Raw genomic sequence first — 20,527 nt, forward strand, 5'->3', positions numbered from 1 at the left:
TTAACCAGGTAGGCCAGTTGAGAACAAGTTCTCATTTACAACTGTGACCTGACCAAGATAAAGCAAAGCAGTGCAACAAAAACAACAACACAGAGTTACACATAAACAAACGAAAGATCTATGTACTGTGTGTGCAAATGTAGAAGAGTAGGGAGGCAGGTAACTTGAATGAACTTACTCTCAGCAGCAGAGGCAACTCTGGGTCTTCCATTCCTGTGGCGGTCTTCATGAGAGCTAGTTTCATCATATTGCTTGATGGTTTTTGCAACTGCACTTGAAGAAACTTTAAAAGTTCTTGAAATTTTCCGTATTGACTGCCCTTCTTGTCTTAAAGTAATGATGGACTGTCATTTCTCTTTCTTTTTTGCACTGTTCTTGCCATAATATGGACTTGGTCTTTTACCAAATAGGGCTATCTTCTGTATACCTTCTCACAACACAACTGATTGGCTCAAACACATTAAGAAGGAAAGAAATTCCACAAATGAACTTTTAACAAGGCACACCTGTTAATTGAAATGCATTCCAGGTGACTATCTCATGAAGCTGGTTGAGAGAATGCCAAGTGTGCAAAGCTGTCATCAATGCAAAGGGTGGCTATTTGAAGAATCTCAAATATAAAATATATTTTGATTTGTTTAACCTCTATGGGCTAGGCGGGACGAATTCGTCCCACCTACGTAACAGCCAGTCTAATCCAGTGGCGCGATTTTTGAATCGTTTGAAATACTATTACTTCAATTTCTCAAACATATGACTATTTTACAGCTATTTAAAGACAAGACTCTCGTTTATCTAACCACACTGTCCGATTTCACAAAGGCTTTACAACGAAAGCAAAACATTAGATGATGTCAGGAGAGTGCCCAGCCAGAAATAATCAGACACCCATTTTTCAAGCTAGCATATAATGTCACCAAAACCCAAACCACAGCTAAATGCAGCACTAACCTTTTATGATCTTCATCAGATGACACACCTAGGACATTATGTTATACAATACATGCATGTCTGTTCAATCAAGTTCATATTTATATCAAAAAACAGCTTTTTACATTAGCATGTGACGTTCAGAAAAAGCATACCCGCAAACTTCCGGGGAATTTACTAACAGTTTGCTAAATTACTCACGATAAACGTTCACAAAAAGCATAACAATTATTTTAAGAATTATAGATACATTACTCCTCTATGCACTCGATATGTCCGATTTTAAAATAGCTTTTCGGATGAAGCACATTTTGCAATATTCTAAGTACATAGCCCAGCCATCACGGCTAGCTATTTAGACACCCGGCAAGATTAGCCTTCACCATAATAACATTTCCTATAAGAAAAATGTTGTTACCTTTCCTGTTCTTCGTCAGAATGCACGCCCAGGACTTCTACTTCAATAACAAATGTAGGTTTGGTCCCAAATAATCCATAGTTATATCCAAATAGCGTCGTTTTGTTCGTGCGTTCTAGACACTATACGAATGGTAATCCACGGTCGCGCGCATGGCGCATGGCGTGACAAAAAATGTCTAAATATTCCATTACCGTACTTCGAAGCATGTCAACCGCTGTTTAAAACCAATTTTTATGCCATTTATCTCATAGAAAAGCGATAATATTCCGACCGGGAATCTGCAATAAACTAAACAGCCGAATTAAAATACTCCACGGGGGCTAATCGCGCACGCGCCTCATTCCATTGTCACCTAATGGGACACTTGGATAAGGTGATAATCTGTTTCAGCCTGAGGCTGCCTCGTCAACCTTCATGATTTTCCCGGGTCCTGAGAGCCTATTGGAGCCCTGGGAATTGTCACGTTACAGCTAAGATCCTTACTCTTCAATAAACAGATGCAAGACGCACGACTCCTTGTCAAACAGGCCACTTCCTGCATGAAACCTTGTCAGGTTTTTGCCTGCCATAGGAGTTCTGTTATACTCACAGACACCATTCAAACAGTTTTAGAAACTTTAGAGTGTTTTCTATCCAAACCTGAACAATAATATGCATATTCTAGCTTCTGAGTTGGTGTAGGAGGCAGTTAAAAATGGGCACATATTTTTTCCCAAATTCTCAATACTGCCCCCTAGCCCAAACAGGTTAACACTTTTTTGGTTACTACATGATTCCATATGTGTAATTTCATAGTTTTGATGTCTTCACTATTATTCCACAATATAGAAATTAGTAAAAATAAAGAAAACCCCTTGAATGAGTAGGTGTTCTGAAATGTTGGACCGGTAGTGTACTTTTTGTTGTGATAAAACATAGCTTGGGGAGTCTTAGATTTGTGCAATTTTGCTAAGTACAATACAATGTGATACCTATTTTTGTATTTTTCATATTCACGTTTCCTGTGTTTTGCTGGTGGAATAAATTGCCCTAATCATACATTTCAAGGTTAATTGTTGCCTTTGGGTCCTGTAGTCTTCCTGAAAAGTACTGTAGAATTGTAACTTACTCTCTAGATCCAATATTCAACCCAGAGAGACAGATGGACACTATGAATAGTTTCAGGAAGTGTGTATCTGTACATCCTGTTGGAAAGGTGTCACTCCATGGAAAGCACACCACACTGTCGCAATGGGTTTAATTTCAGTTGGACACTTCCCAATGGCCCCCTCCTCACCAGCTGCGACTTGGATGGTGGTGCACTGTGTTTCTCCATGCTTCCCTCTTTTCTGCCCCAACGGCTCACTGTTTTGAATGGGCAGAGGTTCTTCATGAATCCCAGGACGGCTGGAGCTGCCATGTGTTGTCATAGGAGCCCAATGGAGGAGCTTTGCTGTCTACTGCCATGGCTCAGCCTCTCAGTGATCTCTCAGTGCTTCTGAGGGAGGGCCCTTATGTTGCACCCTGTTAGAGCAGGTGGCTTTCTGTGGGGGGATAGGATAGATACAGGAGAGGTCTTCAGTGTGTCCTGTCTTGAAGACACCAAATACTGTCACACTCTTACTGCTGAGCCTATAGGGTCTTTTAGGATAAATATCTCCTGATCATGTTTGCTATAAAGAACGTACAAACTCGTTGTCATATATATATTCATGTAGGGCTTTAAATGATTGGTTCATCTGAGCTTTCTGGAGGATTAAGTGCTGCTAGTTTCTGCTAGACTCATTGTTTGAGATGAACAGTCCAGTGGGTAGTGTTAATGGAAGACAGTGGGCTTGCATCCTGGGGATGTAAGCACAGGCCTGATTGTACTGTACAAAGCCAGCCTGGTTTGGAAATCATTCCTTTTAATTAAACAATCCTCCAATGAATAAATTTAGAGTGTGGGGGAAGCATGTGTTCGGTATGGAAGTACAAATGCGCTCTGGAGGTTTGCCAGTATTTAATCGTCTCCCTTATAGAAGGCAATAAACCCTGCTAGCTGCCCATTCCTCATCGTTCACTTGTACTGAGGAAAGACGTCTTTGAAAACACCACCACCGTATCAGCACAGATTCAACGCACTAGCTTTCCCTTGTAGGTTGGGATTATATGTTTTTAAATCACAGCAGCTGCTTATGTATGCCCCAGATATGTACTTGAGAGCATCTAAATGAATGCCCTATGCTTATCCTGAACATAACATAAGTGACCTACTTATTAAGATTATTTTCCCTCTGTCACGGTTTCATAATACTGCTCCTGGATGACTAAGAAGTGTTTGTATCCTCAAATGTTCTGCTCCGTAGTTTGAAGTCGGTTTCTCCCCGTACCACTCATCGTTGTTGACAGGGGGCACGGCCAGGCTGCGTTTTGGGGAACAATATTTCATGCTTTCAAGATGTAGTTGTAGAGAGAGACGATGTTGATGAGAAACATAGGGGGACAGTCAGGATGTCATCATCAGGCCTCTGGGATTGATGAGTCAAATGGAGAATGAACGTGTTCCTGCCTTCCCAGCTAACAATTCTAGGGAGAGAGAGAATGTTTTTGTAATGTTAGCCGTAATGGTCCCTAGATGTTTAAGTGTCCAGTTCTCAGTTAGTTAGGTGAACATTCTATGTCTGTAAGCAAAACTCTCCTGAGAACCTATTTTGCATGTTTTGGAATTAGAGTCAGAATATCCTATATTAATATTCTAGACACATTTCATTGGATGCTGCAAGAACATTCCTGTGTCCAGTTTTCTGAGGGTTAGGATAATATTCTATCAACGTCCCACCAAACATACACAGTACATGGTTACCATGTTCTCAGAATATAAGATATTAATGTTGTAGACACGTTTCATGGGAACATTGCAGGAACATTTCTGTGTAGTGGTCTAAAAGTTGGTGGGGCATTTTACCCGGTCTTAATGTTACTCATGAATCACTATAATCAATAAAACAGTTTTTCTTGAGTGTACTTTTAGGAGAGCTGAGATTTGCTTCAAAGTGCATTTCAAGAAGACGATGGAGAGATGCTCAGCTATTCAGAATGAATAAATACTCATAATTTATGAGAGGTAGTGGATATTATTTGTGCTGAAAGTAGAATTCTATAGATTCTCATCTTTCAATGAGGAACTTATTTTAATTAGACCAGATGAGGGTGTTGTAAATCTTGCCAAGTAATGACATTAACGTATGTTGCTAAGAATGTGAGAGTAGTGTGACTCCCCTAGTGGGTCTTGAACCCAGGCCACCAGCACCAATGACAAACACCTTAACCACTTTCCCAATAAGGGATATCTCTAGGTCATGTGCTTGTTCGGCCTGTCCAGAAGCAAAACTTAGCTAACATATGGAATTGTTTTGAGAGGGTCATAAAATGGACCATTTAGCTATTTGATTTTGAATGTTTAGGACCCTTGTACATAAAACAAAAATATATGTAGTAACCAAAAAAGTGTTCAACAAATCAAAATATATTTTATATTTTAAATTCTTCAAAGTAGCCACCGTTTGCCTTGATGACAGCTTTGCACACTCTTGGCATTTTCTCAAGCAGCTTCACCTAGAATGCTTTTCCAACAGTCTTGAAGGAGTTCCCACATATGCTGAGCACTTGTTGGCTGCTTTTCCTTCACTCTGTGGTCCAACTCATCCCACTAAGCAAATTCTAAACAAATCAGTGTCACCAGCAAAGCACCCCCACACCATCACACCTCTTCCTCCATTCTTCACGGTGGGAACCACACACAAGAAGGTCATCCGTTCACCTACTCTGCGTCTCCCAAATACACGGCGGTTGGAACCAAAAACCTCACATTTGGACAGATTTCCACCGGTCTAATGTGTTCTCGTGTTTCTTGGCCAAAGCAATTCTCTTCTTCTTATTGCTGTCCTTTAGTAGTGGCTATCTTCTGTATACCAACCCTACCTTTTCACAACACAACTGATTGACTCAAACGCATTATGAAGGAAATCAATTCCACAAATGAACTTTTAACAAGGCACAAATGTTCATTGAAATGCATTCCAGTTGACTACCTTATGAAGTTGGTTGAGAGAATGCGAAGAGTGTGCAAAGCTGTCATCAAGGCAAGGGTGGCTACTTTGAAGAATATAAAATATATTTTGATTTGTTTAACACTTTTTTGGTTACCGCATGATTCCATATGTGTTATTTCATAGTTTTCATGTTTTCACTATTATTCTACAATGTAAAAAAATAAAGAAAAACCCTGGAATGAGTAGGTGTGTCCAAACCTTTGACTGGTACTGCATATATATATATATTTTTTTTATGAAACATTTATTTTGTCCTTTACTATTATAGCCCATAGAAATGCATTGAGTAACACATTTGTACATGGCAAAACAGATAGTCCAAAAATATATCATAAAGAATAAGGTTTTGAAATATCTGTCCTATATCTGAGATACAATAGATCCAATTTAGACACAAGTTTGGGCACTTTATTCATGACACTTTTTACCCATATGGACGTTGTGCCTTCACTCCTGTGAAGCTTGTGTGCTTCATAGAGCAAAACCACCTGACACCTTCGTGTTCGTGAGAGACTCCCCTTTTGATATTGGTGTCTTATAGCTCAAACTGTTCGGTCTGGATAGTCGGTTTTGTGAGCAGACTTCTTCGAAATGAGAACGTCCATGTCAGAGAGTTCAGATGATTGCAGTAAAGCTTGTGGATGTCGTAGAGCAAGATGATCGTTATACAGACGATTACGTGACGATTCTCTTGTCCAGATCCTCTCATGTGTAGAAAAACACCTTTTACAAGCCCCGTGTTATGGAATAGGCACAAACGCTATATCGGCAGAAAGAGGTGATTGAGCTGCAGCCACTGCAAGAAATGCTCATTCTCTTGCGTAAACATACAGGAAGCTATTCGATATTCAAAATTGCATCACCGTGTGATGCACGGGTGCGTCAATCGACTCTAGGTGGCTAACCCTCAGAAAACTGGACACGTATGTTCCAGCAACGTTCCCATGAAACGTGCCTGGAACATTAATATCTTATATTCTGAGAACATGGCAACCATGTACTGTGTATGTTTGATGGAATATTCTCCTAACCCATAAAAAAACAGACACAGGTATGCTTTTGCAACGTTTCCATGAAACGTGACAGGAACATTAATGTTAAATATTCTAAGAACATGGTAACCACGTTCTGGTTAAGTTCTGTTTGGCATTAAGGGAATGGTCTATTGGAAACAGTCCTTGTATGTCAGTGAAGCCAGGGGTGGACTGGGACAACAATTCGGCCCTGCCATTTTATCTACACCAGCCCACGTCACTGCATGCAGGGCCGTACACAGACCTTTCAGGGGGCAGGTGTTCAAAATTGTTGATGATTGATGTAAATCTACTAATTAGCTCGTTCAATATTTGATTTACTGATTGCGATTTAGCTTCAGTGCTCTTAAATAATAATTTTATGATATATCCTAATATTCATAACCTTCTAACTCATGATTTATGGCTGGCTGGCTGGCTGGCTAGTGGCTTATGTGGAATTTGAGTATATGGTGGTTAAACTACCTGTGAGCTTCTTTTTTAATACCTCACAGAATATTTTTTAATACCTCACAGAATATTTTTGAATACCTCACAGAATATGTTTTAATACCTCACAGAATATTTTTTCAATACCTCACAGAATCATTTTTCAATACCTCACAAATGATCACGACAGGCTACTTTAACACAAACAAACTGAGAATCTGTGATCAATCAAAAGGACCTCATCTTGAATCCATCAATAGATTAGCCTACGCCTAGGTGTCTGGAGACACATATTGTACAATATGAGGAGTCCTAAAAAAGCTTTCCAGTTTCACTAAAATACCTAACGTTGCGGAGCTCACTCGCCGATGGCTGATGCACTTGTGCTAAAAGCCTATCTCTCTCTTGTTTTGCTTTGTAAAACAATGTTTGCTCAATAGGCCTATTTGGATGTTAACAGAATATTTTGGTAGCCTACAGCAGACAGATTATAGTCTTCTCTCTTCAGTAGGAGCCATTTGCTTTCCAACCTCTTTTCCCTGGATTGTATTAGAAATGTAGTGAAAGGCCTGTTTCGTCTGCATGCTGTTCACTGATACATTTGTCGCACGTTCCCGACTGCAGGCCTAGGATATGCCTTCTTATTGGGCTTCACACAATCCACAGGTAGGCCATTTTTTTTAAAGAAGCTATGGCTCCTCTGTGGCTATGTTATAAGCCTACTCATGGTGTAGTAGGCTATTCTGAATGACTTAATTTATTTTTGAACATACAGCAGTTAATTCTATAACTTTGGCAAATGTATTTAAATTCATCAGGGGGTTGCAGCACCTCCAGCACCTTTCCCATAGCTATGATTCTATAAGGAAATACATGATGAAGTGCTGCTGTGTGTAGGCCAACCAGGCTGAATATTGATGATGATGTAGCCTAAATCAAGTGTTATGCTGCTGTGGTAGTAGCCTAATGTTGATATTTCAACTAAATAGCTTGCTACACACACTCGACCGGTCAATTCTCAAGCCATGCATGTTTGGATACTGGGCGCACGCAATCTCTGTAGCCTGCAGGGCAGACTGGGAAAAGGCACAAACGGGCACACGTGAACTCCATACAGGCACAGGGCAGACCAACAGATGGGTTAGGGGTGGGGGGGTGGTGATCTTCACGACATCACAACGATTTGTGGCCAACGACAAAAACTGTATACAAAAAAATATATAGTGATACCAATACCCAAAAGAGCACTTGGAGAGTGAGAGGGCAAAGGGGCAGGTGCTCAGGCACAGGTAAACCTCTATCCGTGCCTGACTGCATACGCTGCCAACTCAGTGACAGTGCCACCAACCACATGGAAGAATAAACACATTTGCTGTACTTTCTTGTGTTCAAAATCTGTTAAATGATTGTCACTGTATCACATTTGTATCCTGTCACTTTAGTTGATACATGATGGAGTGCTGTGTGTGTGTGTGTGTGTGTGTGTGTGTGTGTGTGTGTGTGTGTGTGTGTGTGTGTGTGTGTGTGTGTGTGTGTGTGTGTGTGTGTGTGTGTGTGTGTGTGTGTGTGTGTGTGTGTGTGTGTGTGTGTGTGTGGGAGAGACCATATAGAATGTGTTCTTTCTACATTTCCATGTTACATCTACATGCTTTCAGTTGCTGTTTAAGTCCCATCTCTCTCCTCGTTTTCCAGATGAAGGGCACTACAACGAGTCATTAAGGCATGCGGCTCTGCCTCGGGACCCAGCCGTGCCCTCTAACCTCTCTGCCAGGGCAACGCCAGTGGAGGGCGGGCCCCGGGCCCCTCCAGCCATACCCACGGACCCAACAGACCCATCAGGGGTGACAGCAGAAAGCACCAGAGAGCAGCCTGTGCAACCATCAGTGCTAGCTAATGCCTCCTCCTCAGCCATCAACAGTGACAATCAAACAGCAGGAACAACAGACCCTTTGTCTTTAGCCCCTGTAACCAACAGCACCTCAAACACCAGCCCAGGTAGGACACGTCATCAAACAATAATCAACCCCATCTTGTTGTAGAAGGAAAAAAAAACAATCGTAATGTTATGTACGTACATACAGCCTCATGACTGTTGTCAGTGTCTATACACGCTAGAGAGACTTTGGTTTCTTGTCATCATCGTTGTCGTCATCATCATCATCCTCATCATCATCATCATCCTCATCATTATGCTCTGCACCTTCATTCCCTCAAAATCCCATTTTCTTTTGGTCCAGCTCAGTCCCACATTACCCTGCTCCATCCCCTCCATCATGCTGCCTCTCCAGGTCTGACCTTATCCTCACATTATGGGACATCATCCAAACGGGACATTTTTCACCTGATATGAATGACCTGATATGAACCGATTTTGCATCATTTAAACGCTGCTCCTTCTTTCATTGCAGAGGAGGGAGACAGCAGTTTGCCTGCGAACCCAGATTTACCTACAGTCGCAGTGTCCTCTCTGGCCACATTGGGGGAGAGCGACGCCATCCTCCCAGACAATGTGACTAGTCCTTTCTCCACTCACACATGGAACACCACCACACCTGCAAGGGCTGACACCAACACCACTACACCATCCACCACAGCAGCACACACCAACCCAACACCAGACACTGTGACCAATGACAGTCTACAGCTCACGACTGTGACCACCACGACCGTCACGCCCCTGACCGTGACCACCACAACTGTGACACCCCAGACCACCACAGCTTCGACCACAGAGGCTGTTACAACCACAATGTGGACCACTACGACCACACAGGAAGTGACCACCCTCCAAGAGACCACAGTGATGGCAACCACAACTGAGCAAGCCACGACCACAACCACAACCGCTCCCACTACAACTACAATTGCATCGACTACCACTTTGACCATCCCCACCACGACCAAAGGAACAACCCCCGGACCGACCACAACCGAACCTACCCCCACCAGTCCTGAAGGGGAGCATCTACCATGTAACATCACTGAGAAGACCTGGGTCAAAACAGGTACAGTACGGGCTCTCAATCAACAGCAGCTCAGTTTGAAAACCTTTCGTTAGTGCACTCTGTTTCGCCAAATAAGTAAAACAAGATTTGAGATGTCACCGTATGATTACATCCCTAATGAAGACCTTCATAAAAAAAAATATATGTAACTGTTTGTTTCCCTCCAAAGTTTTGTCCGTGCAGCTGTGGAGGAACAGGCTTGATATCATGACGAGGCAGAATCTGTCTAAAGGACTCACCCATGCTCTACAGAGGGCCTTCAATGACACCAATGTTTATGTCCAGGTCCGTATTATTCTGCACTCTACTCTCTGTGTTAGAATGTTGTTACTGCTGTAGTGTAACTGGAGAAGAAAATCTACTACATCAAATACAGAATACAGTGCCGTAGTCCTGTTTAAATGTTGATAGTCCATGTTCACGTTGTTGGCCAAGGATTTCATATTAGTTACTCTGGATGGCCAGAGTAACTAATATAGTTCTAGGAACTATAGCGAGTGTATTTACTTATTCTGGCTCCCCTCTTAGGCATACTATTCATGGGGTACAATCTCTCACTTTGATAGCGGAGGAGACTGAAGTGACTAATGGTGAAAGGATTTCAATATGATGATAAATGGCATCTTGAATGGTGAATAGGCTTCGCTTTATAGAGGCTGTTAACAGCATGTGAAGAGAATAGCTCTTTATTGACCCTACTAGCTGAATGACTAAAACCTATTATTACCAGCGTTTCCTCTTCAGACATGTCCGTTATTCAGTTCTCTTGTTCTCTGTGTTACTGTCTTTCTATTTTACTCTCAGTCCTTTTTTGTCTCATCTCTCTCTCTCTCTCTCTCTCTCTCTCGCTCTCTCTCTCTCTCTCTCGATCTGATGGCTGACTCAGTTTAAGTCCATTGATTTCCTACCTGTGCTGTCTGTCTGTCTCTCTGTCTATCTGTCTGCCTGAGGTGTAATTCAGTGGTTGCTACTCTATCCCAGTCCTCTTCTCTCCCCATCAGAACCCATGTATTATTACTGAGCCCAGAAGTGATCAGCAGGAAACAACACAAACACAAGCTGCATAGTTATGTGTCCGGGGATAGCTAGCTAACACATACTGGTGGAGACTGGAGAGGAGTGAGTGGTAGTACATAGGGCCAGAAACACTAGTCTTGACCCAATGCAATTGTGTTGGGCGTTAGCGTTAGCGATCAAGGTATAAACAACACGTTTTCTCTTCTCAGGTTGAACGTGACCTCTGCAGCCCTCATAATGTCACTCTTGGGTACTATGTAGCCAGTGGGAAAATGGTCTACATAGCATCTGTGGTGGTGGAGACAATGAATGCCTATGGCTTTGACAAAGTGCAGGCAGACATCCGGCAGCACAGTCCTCTGGTGAAGGCTGTTCTGCTCCCTGTAGCCCCCTGGGCCTCCAGCCTCAGTGTCCATCTGCAGCTCAAAACAGGTAAGGCCCAATAGGGACAACACTCCACAACAACACATCCAACTACTGGATGATGTGACCATGATTGTAGAAAATGTTGTACTGCGCTCTTATGTACTGTAACTGAATGTTATCTACTGGTATATTGATTGTTGCTCTGCGTTTTTTTTTAGTTCTCAGGTTCGTAGGCCCAGAAGACAACGTCAACTCCTGCAGTTTTGTTCAAATGATGGAACAACGGCTGGAGAATGCATTTGAGGAAGCTCAGGACAAAGTGCTGGAATCTTACAGCAGGCTTTCTGTGGAGGTCTGTTAATGACTTTGGGCCATATTCAATCCCACGCAATTAGCATACCTGTTTAGCGTGTTGTATTTACTACGACATGTCTGATATTGTACAACATCCTTGTCTGTGTTTGTTCAGATCCAGAGCACCGCCCAGGTGATTGGCTCTCCTGCCGTGTCTCTGGTCTATGTGGTGAAGAATGAGAACGCGGTGCTGAACGGAACCGTCTCCAGCGGGCTCCTGAACCAGCTGACCGCAGAGCTGGTGGGCTACTTCCTCTTCTTCCCCCCGCTCATCATCGCTGAGCGTAAGTGCCCCAGGGCATCATGGGAAGGGTTTGCGTGACAGATGTTTCCAGTGGCGTTTTCTTCTTGTTTTCTTCATTTTTATACAGAAATATGTCATATTTCCACTGAGTGTTGTCCTTCAGCGACGTTTGTGTGTTTGTAAGTGTGTGGTCTGAATACGAAAATATGAATGGTGTCTTTATTTCATTATACCAGCAGAGTACTGATAATTAGATGTTGTACTAATTGACAAAGGAGACGTTATGGTCCAATATTGTGCAGTGGAGAGGAGGCTGATTAGCTCACTTCATGCTAACCTGCAATCATTTGTATCACCTTCTGGGTCTTTCTTCAGAGAATGGATGATTTGAGCACGAAGGGAAGATCAAATAACATTATATTTATACACTGAGAACACAAAACATTAGGAACACCTGCTCTTTCCATGACATAGACTGACCAGGTAAATCCAGGTGAAAGCTGTGATTTCTTATGTATGATGTAACTTATTAAATTCACTTCAATCAGTGTAGATGATGGGGAGGAGACAGGTTAAATAAAGAAGGATTGAGACATGGATTGTGTATGTTTGCCATTCAGAGGGTGAATGGGCGAGTGCCTTTGAATGGGGTAGGTGCCAGGCACACCAGTTTGAGTGTGTCAAGAAGTGTAACGCTGCTGGGTTTTTCACATTCAACAGTTTCCTGTGTGTATCAAGAATGGTCCACCACCCAAAGGACATCCAGCCAACTTGACTCAACTGTGGGAAGCATTGGAGTCAACATGGGCCAGCATCCCTGTGGAACGCCTTCGACACCTTGTAGAGTCCATGCCCCAACAAATCGAAGCTGTTCTGAGGGCTAAAGGGGGTGCAACACAATAGTAGGAAGGTGTTCCTAAAGTTTTGTACACTCAGCGTATTTGAACCCTTCAAATCAAATGACGCTTTATTTATAAAGCACATTTCAGACATGGAATGCAACCCAATGTGCTTTACAGGAAAACAATGAAAATAAAAGCTAAAATATCCACTACACAACAAGCATAATATAAAAAACACAAAGAATAACACAAACTGAACAACTAAAAAGCACCCAAGGAAAAGTAAAGCTAAAAATATGTGTTAAATATGTCCACAGTTTCGGCCCCCCTCAGGTTCTTTGGCAGGCAATTACAGAGACTGGGGTCGTAATAAATAAAGGCTGCCTCTCCATGCCTCTTGGTCCTAGGTTTTAAAATAGTTAAAAGGCCAGTGCCAGAGGACCTGAGGGACCTACTGGGTACATAACTTAAAAGCATGTCTGACATGTATTGGTGTGCACAGTCGTGGATTGATTTAAAAACCAATAGAAGAATCTTAAAATTAATTATAAAACTCACTGGCAGCCAGTGCCGTGACCTTGAAACCGGTTTAATATGGGCTCGCCGTCTGGTCTTGGTCAGTACCCATGCTGCAGCATTCTGTATGTTTTACAGTTCACCAATGGCTTTCTTGGGTAGACCAGACAGGAGAGCATTACAGTAGTCAAGCCTGCTTATAATAAAAGCTTGGATGAGTCTGTCTGTATCAGCCTGAGAGAGAAAATGTTCCTCAGGTGATAAAAAGCTATTTTAGTCACATTCCTAAAACAATTGTTCAGAATCTAAAGTAACACCTAGGTTTTTTACCTGGTGTTTTATCTGTGTTGCCCGTGAATAAAAATGAAAGGCTAGATTCTCTCTCTGTGCTTTGGCTCCAACAATGAGTACCTCAGTCTTGTCTTGATTTAGCTGGAGGAAGTTGTGAGCCATCCAAGTATTTTAATCACTAATACAGTATAATAATTTATCTGTGGAGCTAAAGTCGTCTGGTGACACAGAAATGTAAAGTTGTGTATCGTCTACGTAGCTGTGAAAATCAATGCTGCACTTTCTGATAACACTGCCAAGAGGTAACATACAGTATATAAACTGAACAGTATCAGACCCAAAATCGAACCTCATGGAACTCCACATTTGATATGTATTTTCTCTGAGTTATGTAAACTAATTTAGAACTGGACCAGAGAGGCCAACCCACCTCTCCAGTCCGTCCAAAAGGACATCATGGTCAACAGTGTAAAATGCAGCACAAGGATCGGACCCTTTTTTCAATTTTCACCTAAAATGACATACCCAAATGTAACTGCCTGTAGCTCAGGACCTGAAGCAACGATATGCAAATTCTTGATACCATTTGAAGGAAACACTTTGAAGTTTGTGGAAATGTGAAATGAATGTAGGAGAATATAGCACATTAGATCTGGTAAAAGATAATACAAAGAAAAAAACATGCTTTTTAAATTTGTTTTTGTACCATCACATTTGAAATGCAAGAGAAAGGCCATCATGTATTATTCCAGCTCAGGCGCAATTTAGATTTTTGCCACTAGATGGCAGCAGTGTATGTACAAAGGTTTAGACTGATCCAATGAACCATTGCATTTCTGTTCAAAATGTTGTGTCAAGACTGCCCAAATATGCCTAATTGGTTTATTTTTAACTTTTTAAATTCATAACTGTGCACTCTCCTTAAACAATATCATGGCAGTCTTTCACTGTAATAGCTAATGTAAATGGGACAGTGCAGTTAGATTAACAAGAATTTAAGCTTTCTGCCAATATGAGATACGTCTATGTGCTGGGAAATTTTCTTGTTACTTACAACCCCATGCTAATCGCATTACCCTACGTTAGCTCAACCGTCCTGAGAGGGACCCACCAATCCTGCAGAGGTTACATCTAAGAGTACATGGACAGAGAGCTGTTTGGCCTGTGTTGGCTCTAAGATCATTTATCACTTGAACTAAGGCTGTCTATGTGCTGTGGTTGGCACGAAAACCAGATTGTATTTTTTTTTAAATACATTTGTCACTTAAAAATAATTTTGCTGTTTGAACACCAATTTCTCCAGGGAGTGATTAACAATAGGTTACACTTCTTCAGATATGCAATTAAAAACATTTTTGACGAAGGTGGTGGGGATAGGATCGAGAAGGCAGGTAGATGGCTGAAGTTGTGATATCACTTTCCTGAGCATGTCTGTGTCAACCAGGTAAAATACATCCATTGTGCCTTTGCTTGGTAGCCTGTCATCAGGTCTTGCTTGACTGATACCCAGCCTAATGTTGGTTCTTATCTCTGTAATATGCCACAAACTCATTTAGATTGCCTTGATGACAGCTTTGCACACTCTTGGCATTCTCTCAACCAGCTTTGTGAGGTAGTCACCTGGAATGCATTTCAATTAACAGGTGTGCCTTCTTACCAGTTAATTTGTGGAATTATTTTCCTTCTTAATGTGTTTGAGCCAATCAGTTGTGTTGTGACAAGGTGGGGGGGGGGGGGGGGGGGGGGGGAGATACAGAAGATAGCCCAATATGGTAAAAGACCAAGTACATATTATGGCAAGAACAGATCAAATATGCAAAGAGAAATGACAGTCTATCATTACTTTAAGACATGAAGGTCAGTCAACATGGAACATTTCAACCATCAAGCGCTATGATGAAACTGGTTCTCATGAGGACCACTACAGGAATGGAAGACCCAGAGAACCTCTGCTGCAGAGGATAAGTTCATTAAAGTTACCAGCCTCAGAAATTGCAACCCAAATAAATGCTTCAGAGTTCAAGTAACAGACATATCTCAACATCAACTGTTCAGAGGAGACTGTGTGAATCAGGCCTTCATGGTTGAACTGCTGCAAAGAAACCACTACTAAAGGACACCAACAAGAAGAAGAGACTTGCTTGGGCCAAGAAACACGAGCAATGGACATTAGACCAGTTGAAATTTGTCCTTTGGTCTGGAGTCCAAATTGGAGATGTCTTTGTGAGATGCGGTGTGGGTGAATGGATGATCTCCGTATGTGTATTTCCCACCATAAAGCATGGAGGAGGAGGTGTTATGGTGTGGGGGTGCTTTGCCGGTGACACTATCTGTGATTTATTTAGAATTCAAGGCACAATTAACCAGCATGGCTACCACAGCATTCTGCAGCGATACTACAGTGAGGGAAAAAAGTATTTGATCCCCTGCTGATTTTGTACGTTTGCCCACTGACAAAGAAATGATCAGTCTATAATTGTAATGGTAGGTTTATTTGAACAGTGAGAGACAGAATAACAACAAAAAATCCAGAAAAACACATAAAAAAAAATTATAGAACTATTTGCATATTAATGAGGGAAATAAGTATTTGACCCCTCTGCAAAACATGACTTAGTACTTGGTGGCAAAACCCTTGTTGGCAATCACAGAGGTCAGACGTTTCTTGTAGTTGGCCACCAGGTTTGCACACATCTCAGGAGGGATTTTGTCCCACTCCTCTTTGCAGATCTTCTCCAAGTCATTAAGGTTTCGAGGCTGACGTTTGGCAACTCGAACCTTCAGCTCCCTCCACAGATGTTCTATGGGATTAAGGTCTGGAGACTGGGTAGGCCACTCCAGGACCTTAATGTGCTTCTTCTTGAGCCACTCCTTTGTTGCCTTGGCCATGTGTTTTGGGTCATTGTCATGCTGGAATACCCATCCATGACCCATTTTCAATGCCCTGGCTGAGGGAAGGAGGTTCTCACCCATGATTTGACGGTACATGGCCCTGTCCATCGTCCCTTTGATACGGTGAAGTTGTCCTGTCCCTTTAGCAGAAAAACACCCCCAAAGCATAATGTTTCCACCTCCATGTTTGACGGTGGGGATGGTGTTCTTGGGGTCATAGGCAGCATTCCTCTTCCTCCAAACACGGCGAGTTGAGCTGATGCCAAAGAGCTCCATTTTGGTCTCATCTGACCACAACACTTTCACCAAGTTGTCTTCTGAATCATTCAAATGTTCATTGGCAAACTTCAGACGGGCATGTATATGTGCTTTCTTGAGCAGGGGGACCTTGCGGGCGCTGCAGGATTTCAGTCCTTCACGGCGTAGTGTGGTACCAATTGTTTTCTTGGTGACTATGGTCCCAGCTGCCTTGAGATCATTGACAAGATCCTCCCGTGTAGTTCTGGGCTGATTCCTCACCGTTCTCATGATCATTGCAACTCCACGAGGTGAGATCTTGCATGGAGCCCCAGGCCGAGGGAGATTGACAGTTCTTTTGTGTTTCTTCCATTTGCGAATAATCGCACCAACTGTTGTCACCTTCTCACCAAGCTGCTTGGTGATGGTCTTGAAGCCCATTCCAGCCTTGTGTAGGTCTACAATCTTGTCCCTGACATCCTTGGAGAGCTCTTTGGTCTTGGCCATGGTGGAGAGTTTGGAATCTGATTGATTGATTGCTTTTGTGGACAGGTGTCTTTTATACAGGTAACAAACTGAGATTAGGAGCACTCCCTTTAAGAATGTGCTCCTAATCTCAGCTCGTTACCTGTATAAAAGACACCTGGGAGCCAGAAATCTTTCTGATTGAGAGGGGGTCAAATACTTATTTCCCTCATTAAAATGCAAATCAATTTATAACATTTTTGACATGCGTTTTTCTGGATTTTTGTTGTTGTTATTCTGTCTCTCACTGGTCAAATAAACCTACCATTAAAATTATAGACTGATCATTTCTTTGTCAGTGGGCAAATGTACAAAATCAGCAGGGGATCAAATACTTTTTTCCCTCACTGTATTCCCATCTGGTTTGCGCTTAGTGGGACTGTCATTTGTTTTTAACAGGACAATGACCCAACACACCAGGCTGTGTAAGGACTCTTTTACCAAGAAGGTGTAATGATGTCTGTGTGTAGCTTGTGTAGAGGAGTCAGGCGCAAGACAGCAGATATGAGTAAATAAACGTAATTTACTCAAAATAGTCAAATACAATACAAATAAAGCAAGCCCACATAACGGACCGTATAACATACAACCAATCACTCACAAAAAAACATGGGGAAACAGAGGGTTAAATAATGAACAAGAAATTGGGGAAGTGAAACCAGGTGTGTAAAACAAAGACAAAACAAATGGAAAATGAAAAGTGGATCGGCAATGGTTAGAAGGCCGGTGACGTCGACCGCCGAACGCTGCCCGAACAAGGAGAGGGACCGACTTCGGAGGAAGTCGTGACAGAAGGAGAGTGATGGAGTGCTGCATCAGATGACCTGGCCTCCACAATCCCCTGACCTCAATTGAGATGGTTTGGGATGACATGGACCGCAGAGTGAAGGAAAAGCAGCCAACAATTGCTCAGCATATATGGGAACTCCTTCAAGACTGTTGGAAAAGCATTCCAGTTGAAGCTGGTTGAGAGAATGCCAAGAGTGTGCAAAGCTGTCATCAAGGCAAAGGTTGGCTACTTTGCAGAGTCTAAAATCTTTATTTAACACGTTTTTGGTTACTACATGATTCCATCGTGTTATTTCATAGTTTTGATGTCTTCACTATTCTACGATGTAGAAAATAGTAAAATGAAGAAAAAGCCTTGAATGAGTAGGTGTGTCCAAACTTTTGACTGGTACTGTATATATGCATTTTTTAAGCACAAAACTATTTAGGCAACAGGGATCTTGATCCAGAAGGGGATGGAATGTCTCTGCTGTAACCAAGAGGCTTGATCTTGGTATCTAGCCACTTAGCTTTCAAGTTAGCCAACCAAATGCATAGCTGGACTCCTGAGCTGGATATAATTTATTTGGTACATCTTAGATTTCTTATAGTTATACTTAACTTATTGTTATAAGCAGTGGCCTAGCACGCACCCCTGCAGCCCTTTGTATACGGTATGAACTGTATATTGCCCAAGCCTACTCTCTGTAACCTCTCTCTCCTCTCTGCTCTCCCTCTCTCTCTCTCTTTCTCTCTCCCTTTCACTCCACAGCACTAGAGTACCACAACCTCAACACATCCACTGCCACAAAGAACTACTGGGTGATCACAGGTAATTTAAACTGTCATTGATTTTCACTAACTGCTAGTTAGTTAGTGCTTTGGTCGACTGTGTGTTGTGTACATTTGCCTGTGATGTTCTTTCTCCCAACATCTTTGAGCTCCTCCTTTCCTTCCGAATCCTATTGATGCATTATTTAGAGCTTCCTGACATCTGTTTCTGAGAGATCACATCAGATCAGTGCTCAGTGTGAATGGGGCCCTGTTTTGTGAGAGGACTCTAAATGGCATACCTTTCTGCCACTGTCGTGATGAGACTGCAGTGCGCCCAGGTCAGCCCAACTATAATATGACTTACAAGTTTTAAATTGAGGAATGACCAAACCTCTCTTTCCTCCTCTGTCCCTATCCCACCTCTCCATTACCTCTCTATCCCTCTCTTCTTCTCTTACCTCTCTTTCTCCCCCCTCCTCTCTCTCTCTCTCTCTTTCTCCCCCCTCCCCCCTCCTCTCTCTCCTCTCTCTCTCTCTCTCTCTCTCTTGCACTCTCTCTCTACCTGATCTCTCTCTCTCTCTCTACCTGCTCTCTCTCTCTCTCTACCTGCTCTCTACCTGCTCTCTCCTCTCTCTCTCTCTCTCTCTCTCTCTCTCTCTGTGTGCGCCACTGCTCTGCAGTAATTCAGGATGTTGACAGCTCTTCTCTGGAAGGGAATTATCAGAGCTTTGCTAGTTTAATGGAGCAGCGGCTGGCTGAGCTGTTTTTGGTGTCTGGGCGTCAGGGGAGTCAGGGGAGCCGCTTTAGAAGGGCCACCACCGTCGGAAGCTACACCGTCCAGGTGAGGCGGGCACGCACACACACACACACACACACACACACACACACACACACACACACACACACACACACACACACACACACACACACACACACACATACACACATACACACAGGGGACTGCATGCTCACTCACTGATAAACTCAGTCCCATTTTATGTTCACTTGCCCCAGAGTTTCACTATTTTATGAAGATTCACATAATTTCTATGTCCCCTTTTAGGTTTTGTCACAGATTAACATTTTTATCTAACGTCACAGATGATCAGGTTTTATGAGGGGGGAGAGAGCTCATGTAATGGATGTTGATCTCTTCCATTTAACCCCCCCCCCCCTCCCTTCTTTATGGCAAGCTTTAATCACAGCCCTTGATGAAACCATTATGATGTATTATGGACATTAAACATTTGATCTATACTAAAATACAATGAATTCCACTGATTCATATTAATCCCATGAGTGTGTTCCCCGAGTGCTGTTATTTTTTGAGTGTTTGCCCCTTCAGATACATAATTAATGCTATTGTATTTTTGCAATGGCTCTTTCATACCATATAACAGCACTGAATCCACCAAATTGTGTTGCTCTTGTTTAGATGGTTGGCATTCGTCGACTCCCTGGGCCTAAGAACTCAGCCGAAATGACCTACTATGCCCAACTGAACGGTGCCCCCATAACGGGCACCACTGCAGCTAAGACCCTCAGTACCTTGGATTCCCAAACCATGGCCCTCACTCTGGGCTACTTTGTCCTGCTCCAAGCTGATCGTAGGTTATTTTTTACACATCTTTACCAAACAGCCTTAACATTATTCTCTTACATGAAGTGTACAGAACTAGCTTTTCAGTCATAAACAGATGCATGCACAGGAGTTATTGCAGTATATTTTAGTTTTGAAGTACTCAGGCTGAAGCACTTCTATCTGTCTCGTAGCCTGTTGAATAGCTATGTGCCTCAATCATTTTGCAG

At 42.5% G+C, this 20,527-nt stretch overlaps 1 protein-coding gene across 4 annotated transcripts in view; it reads left to right on the plus strand.

Annotated features, from left to right (window-relative positions):
* LOC106573227 (UPF0606 protein KIAA1549L) overlaps positions 1-20,527 on the plus strand; it is a 43,669-nt gene that overhangs the window by 11,426 nt on the left and 11,716 nt on the right. For all 4 annotated transcript variants that reach the window (XM_014148067.3, XM_045696940.2, XM_045696942.2 and 1 more), the window contains exons 2-10: positions 8,580-8,882; positions 9,296-9,892; positions 10,062-10,177; positions 11,119-11,341; positions 11,494-11,627; positions 11,745-11,913; positions 18,717-18,776; positions 19,399-19,559; positions 20,154-20,325. In XM_014148067.3, the coding sequence (XP_014003542.1) occupies positions 8,580-8,882; positions 9,296-9,892; positions 10,062-10,177; positions 11,119-11,341; positions 11,494-11,627; positions 11,745-11,913; positions 18,717-18,776; positions 19,399-19,559; positions 20,154-20,325 (1,935 nt within the window). The remainder of the gene's footprint in view (positions 1-8,579; positions 8,883-9,295; positions 9,893-10,061; positions 10,178-11,118; positions 11,342-11,493; positions 11,628-11,744; positions 11,914-18,716; positions 18,777-19,398; positions 19,560-20,153; positions 20,326-20,527) is intronic.

Source organism: Salmo salar, chromosome 16 (genome assembly GCF_965601325.2).
Source record: "Salmo salar chromosome 16, fSalSal1, whole genome shotgun sequence".
In the NCBI taxonomy this organism is placed as follows: Eukaryota; Metazoa; Chordata; class Actinopteri; order Salmoniformes; family Salmonidae; genus Salmo; species Salmo salar.